The following is a 13,384-nucleotide window of genomic DNA, read 5'->3' as shown; positions in this document are numbered from 1 at the left end:
CAAAGCTACGGCGCCTGTTACGGCGCTGTGGCCGTAGATTACAGCGTTTACACACCATTATAACCATACCCACATCCGCACCTTGCATCCACGACGCTTGCTACTGCACGTTGGATGCCCAAATTACAAGAGAGCGCCCAAGCCTTTTACTTTATTTACAAAGACGACTTTGATTTTCTCCCAAGAATTGGCATTCGATTCGACCCCCCTTATCATCGGGCACGATGCCTGCCGCAATTGCTGATGCCCCAGCCGTCGCCATGTCATGTCAGTGCATCTCGCGACTCCGCGCCGATAGCAGGCCGTACTAACAGTTTTGTCGATATAGTTGCCAACAACTTCTGGGGCAAGGACGATGCTGGCGTCGGTCCCCTTCTCGAGCGAATGGTGAATTCGAAACAAACTTGCGATGAGCTCAAATCATTCTATGGCGGTGAGGATATCCGCCCACATCCCCGGCTGTCAAATCTATTGCTAACCTTATGATGATACAGCACGAGCTGCGATCGAAGATGAGTACGCCCGAAAGTTGCTTAACCTTAGCAAGAAATCCCTAGGCACCCACGAAACCGGAACATTGAAGGCTTCGCTGGACACAGTCCGCAGCGAGCTCGAGGCCACAGCCAAGCAGCATCAAAGCATTGCCGCGCAAATGAAGACGGAGTTGGAAGAGCCACTCGCAGCGTTTGCAGGGGGAAATAAGGAGCGACGAAAGATTATTCAGGGCACGGTCGAGAAGCTGCTCAAGGTGAAGGTCCAGCAGACAAACCAGGTGAACAAGGTAGGAAAAGAAAGACACAGCCCCCTGCTCAAGCATCTCATAACTAACCGTGGATAAGACTCGAGACAAATACGAACAAGAATGCTTGAAAATTAAAGGTTATCTCGCACAAGGCCACATGGTCATGGGCCAAGAAGAACGTCGAAACAAGGCCAAGTTGGAGAAAACGCAAATCAGCCTCGCAACTTCAAACACGGAATACGAGAACGCCGTCAAGATATTGGAAGAGACAACAGTCCGGTGGAACCGAGAATGGAAGGCTGCCGCCGATAAATTCCAGGACCTTGAGGAAGAGCGGCTCGACTTTACCAAGAACAGCCTCTGGACATTTGCCAATATCGCCTCAACGGTCTGCGTCAGTGATGACGCATCTTGCGAAAAGATTCGACTCTCTCTAGAGAGCATGGATGTGGAGACTGACATTATCACTTTCATAAGTGAGCGTGGTACAGGCCAAGAAATCCCCGAGGCTCCCAAGTATATCAACTTTGTCCGCGGCGATGTTCACGATACCCAGTCTGAGGCTTCCGAAGATGAACACAACTATACCGTGGCGCAGTTTCCTCGGAGTATCAATCCGGCTTTCCGCTCCTCTTCGCCCCAGCCTTCTACGTTCGAGTCTCACCATGATCCCAACTCCGCTCTAGCAAATGATTTGGCTCACAGGCCCCCACCCAAGCCAACTGGCCGCGAGGGTGCGTCGACTCCTCAAAAGAGCCCCCAGAAGTTGCTTCCGGCTGGACGCCCATCCACGGACGAGCAGTATCGTAAGCAGCAACCTCCAAGCATGGACGATCGATATCGAAAGCAGCCGCCAGGGGTTGAGGATCAGTATCGCCGGCAGTTGCCTCCTGCAGAAGAGCCACAGCAGCAGCCTTATGGAAGACAGCCACATGCAGCTGATGACCAATATCGCAGGCAACCACCTGCGGCTGAGGATCAATACCGTAGACAGCCACCGACCGCAGACGAGCAGTTCCGCAGGTCCCAAACAGGCTCGCAGCCGCCATCGCCATACGACACTCGGCACCAGAGTCCAAAACCAACAACCCCTCATGACCCCTATCCAAAGGATGGAATGACGATGCTCTGCCGCCCCGGTGCCCCATCAGCCGGCAGCCCTCAGATTCAATCAGCAAGGACCTCTGGACGGGACTCCCGCAGCGAATATTCCGATCCCACGTCAATTTCTAGCCAGGACCCTCAAAGTGGCAAAACGTCTCCGATCAAGCAGGACCCGCCAGCTTCTGCAAGCCCTGATAATCGGATGCTCAAAAAGAAGAGCGGCTTTTTCCAGAACCACAGTCCATTTAGACGTAAGAGCACTAAGGATTTGCAAGCCGCCGCCAATGGAAACGCAACGCCTAGCAACAGAAACACCTGGCACCCATCTCAGTCACAGACATCGACGAGTCCTGTGCGTCGACCTCAGCCCTACAGCGGCAACAGTGAGCCGCAGACTCGCAATCTGCTGAAAGAGCGGACCGCCAGCCCAGAACCGATCGATGCCAATGCAAGCTTGGCTCTCGGAGTGGGCGAAAATGTTCTGCCCGTCACAACATCTGACACCAATCGACAAAGACCACAGCAGCCAGTTCAGAAGGCTGAGCCGCAAGACCCAATCGCAGCTGCCCTGGCAGAGCTTAAGAATGTCAATGTGGGCAAGCAAGCCTCCGTGAGGATGTCGGCCGATCAGTATCATGGTATTTCTACGCCTGTTCCAAGCACTGAGGCTGCCATGACACGGTCCTTCCCAGCGCCTGGCAGCCAACCTCCGCCTTCGTATCAGTCACAGGGTCAGGTGACAAGGCTGGGCGTCCCTCCCCCGGCTGTGACGTCTAGGGCAATGAAGGAGGCTACCCAGAAGATCGCGAATCAGGCTAGGAGCGTTTATGGCGATGACGGCCGCAGAGGGTCTGTGAGCAGCGCTCACTCACCTATTTCCCGACCCGGCACTCGAGGCAACGATGGCTCGGTTTCTCCAGCAACTAATCGCGGCGCATCCCCTCAGCCTCAACGGCGCATGAGCAACGATCCTCGACAGACGGGTCGCCATTCAGTGTCACCGAACCCTTATCATGATCATCGGCGAAACGGCTCTGCAACCAGCTTATCGCAGCATAATCAAGGGTACTACCGCGGCGCGTCCCCCCATGGTTCGACTCGAGGATCCACTAGGGGTGCTTCGCCAAACCCATACCGAGGAGATTACAACCATTCTCAGAGTCGTCCACCGAGCAGTTATGGTGGTGGGTCTGAAATGGCGGTACAACTGGCTGGTGGTGGTGGTGATGATCGATATGGCTCAACTCGAAGTCGAAGCTCCGTACGCCCAGGCTCCCGCGCCATGGGCTTGTACGAGGGAGGACACCAGCGAAGCAAGAGCGTTGCTGACCCATCACGACAATATTCTCGAGATGGTCGACCAATTCTACATATGGGTATGTTTCTCACACTCTTCCAGAAATGCGCCCCAAACAATGTTACTAACGTTATGTGTAGCACGCGCAATGTACATGTATCAGGCGGCTATTCCCGAGGAACTTGGCTTCGCTAAAGGCGACTACCTAGCCGTCTATCGTCATCAAGATGACGGCTGGTGGGAAGCAGAAGTCCACAACGGAAGTGGCCAGGTTGGGCTGGTCCCAAGCAACTACCTTCAGCAATGCTGAGTGAACGGCCGGTAATGAATGGTTTCTATACGACAGTCTTTACTTCTATTTGCCTCTTCTCTTCTCTTTATTTCTTATCCCTTCTTTCTCTTCCCCCCTTTATTTTGAATGATCAACACGACGGATCTGTTTATGGTTTGAATGTACATGATTTGATGACTGATGTTTTTGCAATTTTTCTTTTGCAAAAACGCTGACATCCAACTGTTTATGCTTGGTTTAATTCGTTTATGGTTCGGTTCGTTAATACAACCCTGTCTCTCTTTATGCTTCATCTCCTGTCAATGATATGATATGAATTACTGTATGCCCCCTTTTAATATTATGTAGATGTTAGCTTGTACGTAACCATCTGGAAATTGTTCAAAGTGATCAAATATCAAAATGTCCCATGTGCCTTCTGTGAAAAGTACCCAATACGGTAATCACCTAAGTATACCCACAAGGTACTTTGGCCATTAGCCCGCCAAATCAATTTCGGGCCATGCTGCCGTGTAGATAGCAGCGGGGTGAAATTCAGGGGAATGTATCGCTAAAGTACAGCACCGTAGGCTAAGACGTCATGTTGATCACATGCACCAGAGCTCATGTCAATAAACGTACGTCTCAGAGTCTCTTTCCAAACGACATGGAACGCTTGCAGATATTTTCTTTTATTCTGTGCATGCCCTTGGCGCCTCTAGGGGATTAAGTCTTCTTTTCGCAACCGAATTTGCGCAGTCTATGGAGTAATTCTAGGTCATGGTAATTTTAATCTGCCCCTCAGATTGTCTGCATCTCCAAGTCAATCCCAAGCTAACGCTCGCTGCGTGCGCCAGGAAACATTCCAAGAGACCGCGCGCGTCGTCACCTCGAAGCCTGTTCAGAGGGCCGTTGTCAATGTCGTATTGCTCGTGTCCGGAGCAGTGACATTGCTCTGCCTGGCAGCAGTTGCTTCTGTGCTCTTCTTCCAAAACTTTGTCCCGGACCAGTTTGTCACTACGCCGATTCATCTCCAATATGGGTGAGTATAGCAACCTATGATGCTGTTGCGACATCTCATATGGCATTCGCTGACACTTAAATGTATAGGCTGAGCTCCAATCCATATGGCGTTGCTGCGCTCACCGTTCCAATGCTGAAATCGCAGCAAGACTACGACATCTCCGTGACCCTCTCCATGCCGCGATCTCTACCAAATGTCGAGCGAGGGAACTTTATGATTAGCTTATACCTGTTGGATTCGAGATACAGCGATACATTGGACGTGAGCGCACGCAAATTCGCCAATGACCGTTTGGATTTTGAGCAGAGCAACGTATTGTTCAGGTCACGGAGACCTGCTTTGATCCCCTACGTTGATCCTGTGGTGTCTTTGGGTTCGCGCATTCTATTCCTGCTCTATCACTTGATCTTCCCGTCATCGCAGACCTGCGTATTGAATGTACCGGTGGCAGAACGCGTCACCTTCCCGACAGATTCTGCTATACCTTCGACGGCATATGTGGAGGTGGAGGCGGGGCAAGGAATCCAGATTTACAGCGCCTCCCTTACAATGACTGCACAGCTTAGCGGTCTCCGATGGCTCATGTTCCATTATCGTCTCTTGACTTTTATCACTTTTACGATGCTGTTCTGGGTCTGCGAACTCGGGTTCATGGTCGTTGCTTGGGCCATCTTGAGTTCTCTGCTGGGGACTTCGTCAAGCAGCACGGAACTGAAGAGCCACAGAAATCAGCGCCGGTCTACCACAGGAGGCTTGACTGACTCTGATGGGTATGATGAGAACGACGATGGAGATGATGCATCTGACTATCCGCAACAATTTCCTACCTATGGGAAACAACCTCCTTTGAAGCATGAGCCCGACGTCAAGGATGAAGAGGAACACAAGCAGCCTCTTCACGAGATACCCATTGCTGGGGAAGAGGCTGATGATGAGGAAGAAGAGGGCGAGCCTCGAGACTCGGGCATTGGTACAAGCTATAGCGGAGAGGGGAGTAGCAGTGTTCGGAAAAGGTCGATACGGTCAGACCCAGAGAGGTAAGAAGTATCGTGGGGTAGTAGAGTGAGCACTCATTTCATTGGCATGGTAATTTTGAAAGATACCCCGGAATAGCAGGCAATGCGCTGTTATCTAAGTATCTGTGTATTATCAATTTGTAGAACGACCATTTGTGTGCTGAAGCTTTGTGCTAATGGTGCTTGTACCGTGTCCATGTCTAGGTACATAACTCAGATGACCCCGTCTTGTGACTGCTTTGTTCCTCTGTTGCAATTTTCTTCGTTCCTCTGTTGCAGATTCTTTGTTCCTTTGTTCCAAATTTCTTTGATCACTACCTATTTGGATTTAAGCCTCAATCCCACCAAACCAGCGATTCAAATCTTTTGAGGTGGCCCCCCTTTGGTAACACCCGCACTTGGACGGCGGCCCGTCCCAATAGTCTCGATGCCCTGAGAGGCACAGCATCCGCACTAAGGCAGCGCTGTGGGCGCCGTAGGTGCTGAGCACATGCAATAGCGCTGTTGGGCTGCATGACTTACTGGATGCCAGCCACGAGACAACTGTGATGAAAGAGGATCAGGGAGCCGTGGCAGGCATCAAAAGAGCCACGGCAGGCATTAATCCTTGCAAGACACGGCCAGATTAGGGCACAACCAAAAGCGTTGATGCGAGTCAGTGCCAACGCATGCTCCAGTGTGCGGTGAAAACCAGCTGGCTTGTGGCATTCATGCATGAGGCGGCCTGTGACAGCGCTACTGACTGGTACAGCTGGCGCCCAAAAAATGCAGCAAAAAGAGAGGGCTGGGATCCAATGTGATGTGCACCTAAACTAAACAGCTCGGCGCCACGCCAAAGCTCCGGACCAAGAGATGATCCGCTGCGGCGGGACGGGCAGCCCCCCCATTCACTGACGAAGCGAAGCGTCTCTCGGGTGCTTATTTACTGCACGGTAGCAACATAGTCATGGACAAGATTCTCGCGTGAAATCTCTTGGAGAGCCCAAAAGTCAACGCGACGCCCTGCTTTTATTTTCTGTCTTTTGTTTTCTTGGTGCGCATCGCCCGCTCTCGCTCACTCACGCTATCCCCCTCGTCACATGAGATGGCTAGCTGGTGAAATCGGAGCTTCTAATCGCCAAGCTTAATCTGGTCTCCCCCCCACCGCCCTCTCTACAACAGGCCTCCCTCGTCTCCCAACGACCGCCAGCTTCTCGCCTGGCCAAACCCCTCTCGCTCGAGCGATAAGCATCTTTCCTACAAAAAGCTCTCCTTCCGAAACGATGCCCTGCTTCAAGGGCATTGCGGTGAGCATCCATGCCAACTCCGCTCCGCTCCCCGAATACGGCATCCAGAAGCAGTCGAGGCTGTCCCGCATCAGCACCTACATTCCGGTGCCGCAGCCAACCCTCAACTCGAGCAACAAGCCGGAACCCGCCAAATTTGCCATTTCCATCACGCTCTTGACGCCCGGCCTCCCCATCCCGTACTCGGCTCCCAAGGCGTCCGAGTCCAACCCCTACCCGAAGCCGCAATTCGTCGGGGGTCTCCACTCTGGCTCTCAGAATGCAGGCAAGGCTGCTGGAGCGGTCGCTCCCTACATGCCCTTGACAAACTCGGAAAACGAAACGATTGCCGCCTACATTTATTTTGATGGGAGAGGCAAAGAAGAGGTGGCCACCCTGCTTCGACCAGGCGAGGAAACCTGGGTCAATAGTCGCTGGGTGCAGGTCCCCGATTCCGAGGGCGGCGGCCTAGCTGAGCGCGAATTCCTCTTCCGAGAGGTTGGTCTTGAGCGCTGGCTTAATGGCCTGGACCTCAAGGGCCACGATGCTGCGGAAAAGCTCGAGAAGCGGCGTCAGAAATTCGAGAGAAGGAGGCGGCGACAGGCCGCAGCTTTGGAGGGGAACTCTACCATGGATGCAGATGGGCGCAAGGGAACTCTTCGATATGGCGATGAGGCTTCCCCCATCGAAGCAGTCTATGACGATTCTGACTCTTGGTCGGATGATGACGACGAACCCCCGGAGGCGACAGGTCAGATTAAGGTGGCAATGTTCCGCGTCCTGGCTTCAGGAGAGATTAAGAAGGGGGAATACTCACCTCAGTTTGACGCACACGACGGGGATGAAGAATACGAGAATGGCAATGGCATCGACGCGGATGTTGAGCATACGACTAGTTTTGCCAAGCCCAAGACGCTTGATCCTAAGACCATCAGCACTCAAACAGTTACTGGAATCGATGGCCCAGACAAGCCTTATGCTACCTTTACATTTTTCTATCGCGGTGAAAGTAAGTTCATCTCCCCTCCCCTTTTATTCATATCGGGTTTCTCCCTTCTCATCTGAGTGTATTCCCTAATTAACACCGAAATAGGACAACTGCAAAAGATTGGCGTCCTTCAATCGGCGAAGAATAACCCTCAGGCTACTGCCATCTCTGCCAAAAGGCGCTCGGGTCAGATAGACTTCTCTAACATAGGCCCTCTCAAAGCAGGCGGCACTGTTGGATTCTCTGCCTTCCGAGATCAAGAAGCCGAAGAGGCGCGACGAAGGAAGGCTAGGAAGAAGAGCAACGGCAACGTCGCCGATGATAGCGATGACGATGACGAAGAGAGCGCAATCATTGGCAAGATGGAAGAAGTAGCCGACAAGGAAACCAATTCCAAGCTAGCACCAGAGGATGCAAAGTTCCAAGGCGAATTAGCAGACGGTGTTAACCGTATACACGTATGACCCAACCACCCCAAAGTCATGGTCGAGTTGGATTTACTGACGTTATTTCACAAACAGCTTAAGAGGGCACATTCGGCCGAACCCGACGCAAATTCCACCCCGGAAACCTCACAGCGCACCGACTCTCCGGCCGACCCAGGATTGTTGGCCGGATCAGCACCAAGCGCTTCTTCGAGCCTACAAGCCAATTTCGATTCTCTTGCCGCCGCAATGGTTGGCAGTCCGCTTAAGAAAGCACGGCCAAGCGTCGACCAAGGCAATGACGGGGATAGATTCTCTGCTACACAAAGCCTGAGTGCAGCTCTGGGCACTGCTGTTTCCACTAAAGCTGAATCCCCAACCAAAGAAGGTGCTTCTACGTCAACACCAGAAATCAGAATAGAAGAGGAAGAGCTGTAGCTGCAGCAGTGTGTTTGCCAAGGCACTCTATACCTCGGGGAAATTTGACAAGGTCATATTTCTAAATCTTAATAACTTGCTTATTGGAATGACCAAGCGACGCATCAAGAGCGAACCGAATTTTGCCGCAACCACGAAATCAGCCTTTGACGACTACGCTTTACGGGAATGGACCATGATGTACGAGCGAATTTGCTGGATGTGATTGAAGCCAAGTATATTTTTTTTATCCTTTCACTGGATTTGGTAAAAAGGAGAGCCGGAATAAATGTGGACGGAAACAATGGGGGCACCTGGGGGCCTTGGGACGCCGTTTTCGATTTTCACAGCGGCATCTGGAGAGCGCTTCTAACAGGCTGCCAGTTGGAGCTGGGCTGTGTGGCAGGTTGCATTCCCTTACCTATAGACAATAGCGATGACCTACGAGCGGCGTTGCTCATCCACCGCTTTTCGGTATGCGAGTCTACGGTATGCTGAGAGGGTTGGCTATATATGGGGGACTAAAAATTCGTTAGATGTGCATCAGGAATCAAGTTTTTGTTGACCTAAAGATGCTTCTATATCGATTAGCCCATCCTTTTTTTATATATGCAGATGCAGAATCCCATGAAAGGGGCAGGAAGCGTATTTTCTCCATACGACTTTGTTATCTGCCTTTATCTTTGACATGGTTTTGGGGGGTTGGCTGTTGGATACATGGGGTTTGATATCACATCATCTCAATGTGACGCTCTGCGCGAAGGATTCGATCGTTTACGCAACGCGGGGTACTTTTGCCAGGTACTTTTGCCAGGGGCTACTCCAAATCTATAGATACCTTAGGTTATATATACGAGTGAACGTCATCTGTTTCCTCTGGGTTGAATCTTGATTCTATGTGATTGTACGGAAGAAGTAAGTAAAGAAGGGAAAGGAGGCAAAACACACTAGTTATTGGCTTTCTTCGAGAACTCTTAATCATGGGTCGACATTTGCGCCTCTTCCCAGCGCTTGGCCTTGCCGCGGCCGTGGCGATTGCCGGAAGTCGTGTAAATGCAGCAGCATACGTCCACGCGCAGAGCGAGCAGAAGCCAATTTCAGAGCAAGGTTCTACCGCGAGTGGAAACCCATTGACGGCTGAGTTTGGGGGTTTTGTGCGTGAGCAGTTGGAGAAGTGGAAGGTTCCCGGCGTTTCAATTGCGGTGATTGACGGTGATGATGTGTATACCGAGGTGAGTGCTTTTATACGAAATTGATTGACGTATAGTATAATACGAGATTGCTCTTCTGACGCTGTTGGTCTAGGGTTATGGATATGCGACGTTGCCGGATATCCCAGCTACGCCAGAGACTCTCTGGTACGGCGCATCGACAAGCAAAGCGCAAGTAGCTGCTGTCCTATCTGCGCTTATTCACTCGAGCAATTACTCGGCCTTTTCGCAGGGCTGGGCGACGCCCATTTCATCCATTATCCGGGACGACTTTGTCCTGCAGGACGATTGGGCGACGAATCACATTACTTTGGACGATGCCGTGAGCCACCGAACGGGCATGCCCCGTCACGACATTTCTTCCGTCAAGGAGATTGATGGAAGGCCGGCACTTCCGAGGGACATTGTTCGCAATCTGCGGAATTTGCCAATGACTGCTGAGCCGCGGGTGACGGTTTATTACTGCAATTTGATGTACGTGACGCTTTCGTATGTCATTGAGACGGTCACGGGCAAGTGGCTTGGCGATGTGCTTAGGGAGCTCCTGTGGGAGCCTCTAGGAATGACGTCGACCTATTTTGACCTGCAGAGCGCTTTGGATGCTCCTGAGCACATGGCTTCGGGATATGCCTGGAACTTGGACAAGGAAGAGTATGAGGAAATCCCATTCATGACTTTGACCGAAGTCAGCGGAGCGGGATCCGTCATCTCCAACGTTGTCGACTATGCGAAATGGGTGAAGAGCTTGATTCACCAGTCTGGTCCTCTATCTGGAGATGTCCACAAGGATATCAGAACGCCGAGAGTGTTTTGGCCTGGGGAGCCTGGAAATGGCCTCGATCTCCAGCTTTATGGGCTTGGCTGGGTTAGGACTTTGCATAAAGGCCATGTGTTATATACCCATAGCGGAGGGATGCATGCGTATGGAGCTGAGGTTTATTGGTTTCCGGAGGCCAAGTATGGTGTGGTAGCCTTAGGAAATACCGCCAAATGCCATGTCGTGGAAGAGATTGTTGGATGGAAGCTCATTGAAGACAAACTTGGTATTCCTGAAAAGGACCGCGCTGATTTTGGCGCCAAGTAAGTTTTCAATCGGCATCGTACTCCGTATACAATATACGAAGATTCATTTATGATTGCTGACTCTGTATTAGGTGGAGCAAAGCCGAAGAGAAGCTGGATTGGTTGTACGACAATGCGCTGGACGTTCTGTACCCTGACAGGCCAAATCCCGGATTGCCATCTACGTTGTCTACGAGCGAGTTGCTGGGCACATACTACAATGTCGGATACGGAAACATTACCCTTCGCGAAGAGCCTCACCCAGATAAGCCGGGCGAGAAGATTCTTGTTGCGGATCGCCCAGACTCCACGTGGAACTACTCAATGCACTTTCATCACGTCTCTGGCGATCATTGGATCGTATACCTACCAGCGCCAATCTACGGCGGCCGCAAATACGTGGACTTTATGGCAGCGGAGTTTAAGGTGGGCGCCGATGGAAAGCCTTCCGCGATTGAGATTGTATGGGAGAGTCGAACGGATCCCATGCCTGAAGGAACGGCGGAGTATAAGCGAATCGCGTAAGGTCAGAGGGGTATTGACGAGCTGAATTGCGATCCTGTTAGCGGTTGCAAGCTTCAAATGAGATGTAATAATGAAGAAGGATAATGCATATAGAGAATGTGTATTCGTGTCAGACATAAAGTTGGTGATTAAGAATTCAACATGAAATTCAGTTGGCCGTTCTTAAGTTTTATCATCAGGAAAGAGATGGGATGTTTTGCTAGAAAAGCACCAGTTTTGTCTAATTGACTTACCATTTAGTTCAAAATCAATACATTGTCGCGATGAAGCAAGAATGAAAAGTCGTAGTGGGCTAATTATCTTCTGGCCCTAATGGAATCCAGCTTGTGAAGAAAAAGAGTCTTGACCTGAAGCTGTCAAATTTTCGGCGGATCAAAGATATAGAGCAGCATCCTCTTTAATGCATGTGCCCCCTTATCAGAGCTCTCGCCCCACCAATTATGTACATACGCAGCTGTTGTACAGCTCGATGCGTTTATCGGATATATTCACCCACGGAGCACGACATGAGAAAAAAAAAACATGTTGGCACTGTGTGTCCCTCATCTACCCCACCATCCCTCCCTACCGTTTATCGTTCTTCAAAGCCTTGGGCACATTTTGCGATAACCCAACTACGAATATATACCCATTGTTTGTCTCCGAAGCTCTCGCCTCAGCGGTAGACTCTTGCGCAAAAGCTTACGTTCGCTAGTTCTTGAAGCGCTCTCGAAAATACAGCCGCTAAAATGTCTAGTAAGACGGCAAACAACCCCTCCGCCGATGCGCCAGGACGATGCTAATCACGCAAAACTGCTATAGACATCGAGGAAATCGCCAGTATGTGTGTTCGAAATCGCTGTCGCTGAGCCGAGTCTTCTAACGCGAAATCTTTCTCTGTCGCAGAGCAGTTTGTCAATGGCTTCTTCACGGGAATGAGCACAAACATCCAGGGCCTGGCTGCGGTCTACGTACGTTTGCGATGCTAGGCAGCATTCCGGGAGCGCCTTTCCACTAATGTTCGCAACTAGAGGCCCGAGTCCGTCCTCACTTTCGAGTCTCAGAAGTTTGAGGGTGCCGAGGCCATTCTGGGAAAGCTGACCGTGCGTTGAACCCTCTTGATATACGTTTATTGAAAGCGCTGTATCTAACTTCTGCGCAGAGCCTCCCCTTCAAGATGAGCGGTCACCAGCTCTCCACCCTTGACGCCCAGCTTGCCTCTGGCGATCTCCTGATCCTGGTTACCGGAAAGCTCAAGGTACTGAATCCGATATCAAAAAGAAAGCAAGCCAGAGTGTGGCGAGGATATGACTGACTTGTATGACTCTAGGTCGACGAGGATGAGAACCTGATAAACTTTGTCCAGAACTTCAAGGTCAGCGTTACCCAGGGTGCCGGCGGCGAAATCACTGGTTTCGTCGTCAAGAACGACATCTTCAAGCTGGTTTACTAGGCTATGAATTTGGCGAAAGGAAACGATACTTGTGAGCGAAGACAGGGTAATGTTTGGTTTGGTGATACAAGAGCTCCATAAGATGAAGATAAGGAAGCAGGCTCGGAGGGGAGCAGATAAATGGCTAGAGATGTGTGTTATGTATTCTCATGTCTACGAGTCATCAACTCTTTAGACAGATTTCTTCCCAAAAAAAACTTCATAAGCTTTTCAGGCATATAGTCGAAACCAAATTTCTTGATTTCCCTCGAAGTAGTGAATCCCTTCGTCGCTTAGTCCGCCATGTTACCTGTGCTTTTTCCGAGATAGGTCCTCAGTACCCCCGAATCGCCAACCGCACTGTAAGCACTGTGTGAGGTGTAGGCCTCTAGTTGTTTATCACAGTGTCTGTTAGGCTATTGGACGCTTCGCGTTTGGTGTGTGTCAGTTGCTGGGGCAATTATGTCATGGCGTTTGGCATTGACTTGGGTTGTTGGTTTTTGGTACCTGACAATCGTGAACGAGAATCATGTGCAAGTGAGGGGCGTGTCGAAGTGCATGATTTGCGAGAATCAAAAGCGAGAACATAGTAAGAAAATCGGGCTATGTTTTGCATTTAAAGGCTC

The 13,384-nt window shown here is 50.9% G+C and overlaps 6 protein-coding genes across 6 annotated transcripts; all 6 read left to right on the top strand.

Moving 5' to 3' along the window:
• Nucleotides 1-224: 224 nt before the first annotated feature.
• On the top strand, nt 225-3,453 carry M431DRAFT_481362 (hypothetical protein; the record flags this gene model as incomplete). The annotated part of the gene is made up of 5 exons (XM_024915950.1): nt 225-267; nt 302-433; nt 495-781; nt 840-3,222; nt 3,284-3,453. 5 exons carry the CDS (start codon nt 225-227, stop codon nt 3,451-3,453), a joined length of 3,015 nt encoding a protein of 1,004 aa, XP_024775561.1.
• A 611-nt stretch (nt 3,454-4,064) lies between these two features.
• M431DRAFT_411621 (hypothetical protein) lies at nt 4,065-5,726 on the top strand. Its single transcript, XM_024914943.1, has 3 exons — nt 4,065-4,197; nt 4,272-4,456; nt 4,525-5,726. Exons 1-3 carry the CDS (start codon nt 4,195-4,197, stop codon nt 5,477-5,479), a joined length of 1,143 nt encoding a protein of 380 aa, XP_024775560.1. The 5' UTR covers nt 4,065-4,194; the 3' UTR covers nt 5,480-5,726.
• A 990-nt stretch (nt 5,727-6,716) lies between these two features.
• M431DRAFT_83792 (hypothetical protein) lies at nt 6,717-8,570 on the top strand (the record flags this gene model as incomplete). Its single annotated transcript, XM_024923355.1, has 3 exons — nt 6,717-7,728; nt 7,813-8,165; nt 8,229-8,570. The coding sequence occupies 3 exons, from the start codon at nt 6,717-6,719 to the stop codon at nt 8,568-8,570; spliced, it is 1,707 nt and encodes a 568-aa protein (XP_024775559.1).
• M431DRAFT_411649 (hypothetical protein) lies at nt 8,456-9,403 on the top strand. Its single transcript, XM_024914944.1, has 2 exons — nt 8,456-9,023; nt 9,086-9,403. The coding sequence occupies exons 1-2, from the start codon at nt 8,739-8,741 to the stop codon at nt 9,275-9,277; spliced, it is 477 nt and encodes a 158-aa protein (XP_024775558.1). The 5' UTR covers nt 8,456-8,738; the 3' UTR covers nt 9,278-9,403.
• A 126-nt stretch (nt 9,404-9,529) lies between these two features.
• On the top strand, nt 9,530-11,347 carry M431DRAFT_84156 (hypothetical protein; the record flags this gene model as incomplete). Its single annotated transcript, XM_024923402.1, has 3 exons — nt 9,530-9,781; nt 9,855-10,840; nt 10,915-11,347. 3 exons carry the CDS (start codon nt 9,530-9,532, stop codon nt 11,345-11,347), a joined length of 1,671 nt encoding a protein of 556 aa, XP_024775557.1.
• Nucleotides 11,348-11,897: 550 nt separating this feature from the next.
• Nucleotides 11,898-13,029, top strand: M431DRAFT_507545 (hypothetical protein). Its single transcript, XM_024918982.1, has 7 exons — nt 11,898-11,980; nt 12,042-12,082; nt 12,149-12,166; nt 12,233-12,297; nt 12,358-12,429; nt 12,489-12,584; nt 12,657-13,029. The coding sequence occupies exons 2-7, from the start codon at nt 12,076-12,078 to the stop codon at nt 12,777-12,779; spliced, it is 381 nt and encodes a 126-aa protein (XP_024775556.1). The 5' UTR covers nt 11,898-11,980; nt 12,042-12,075; the 3' UTR covers nt 12,780-13,029.
• Nucleotides 13,030-13,384: the final 355 nt, after the last annotated feature.

Source organism: Trichoderma harzianum (genome assembly GCF_003025095.1).
Source record: "Trichoderma harzianum CBS 226.95 unplaced genomic scaffold M431scaffold_5, whole genome shotgun sequence".
Lineage (NCBI taxonomy): Eukaryota > Fungi > Ascomycota > Sordariomycetes > Hypocreales > Hypocreaceae > Trichoderma > Trichoderma harzianum.
The sequence above is the reverse complement of the archived record's forward strand: the minus strand, read 5'-3'. Positions and strand labels throughout refer to the sequence as shown.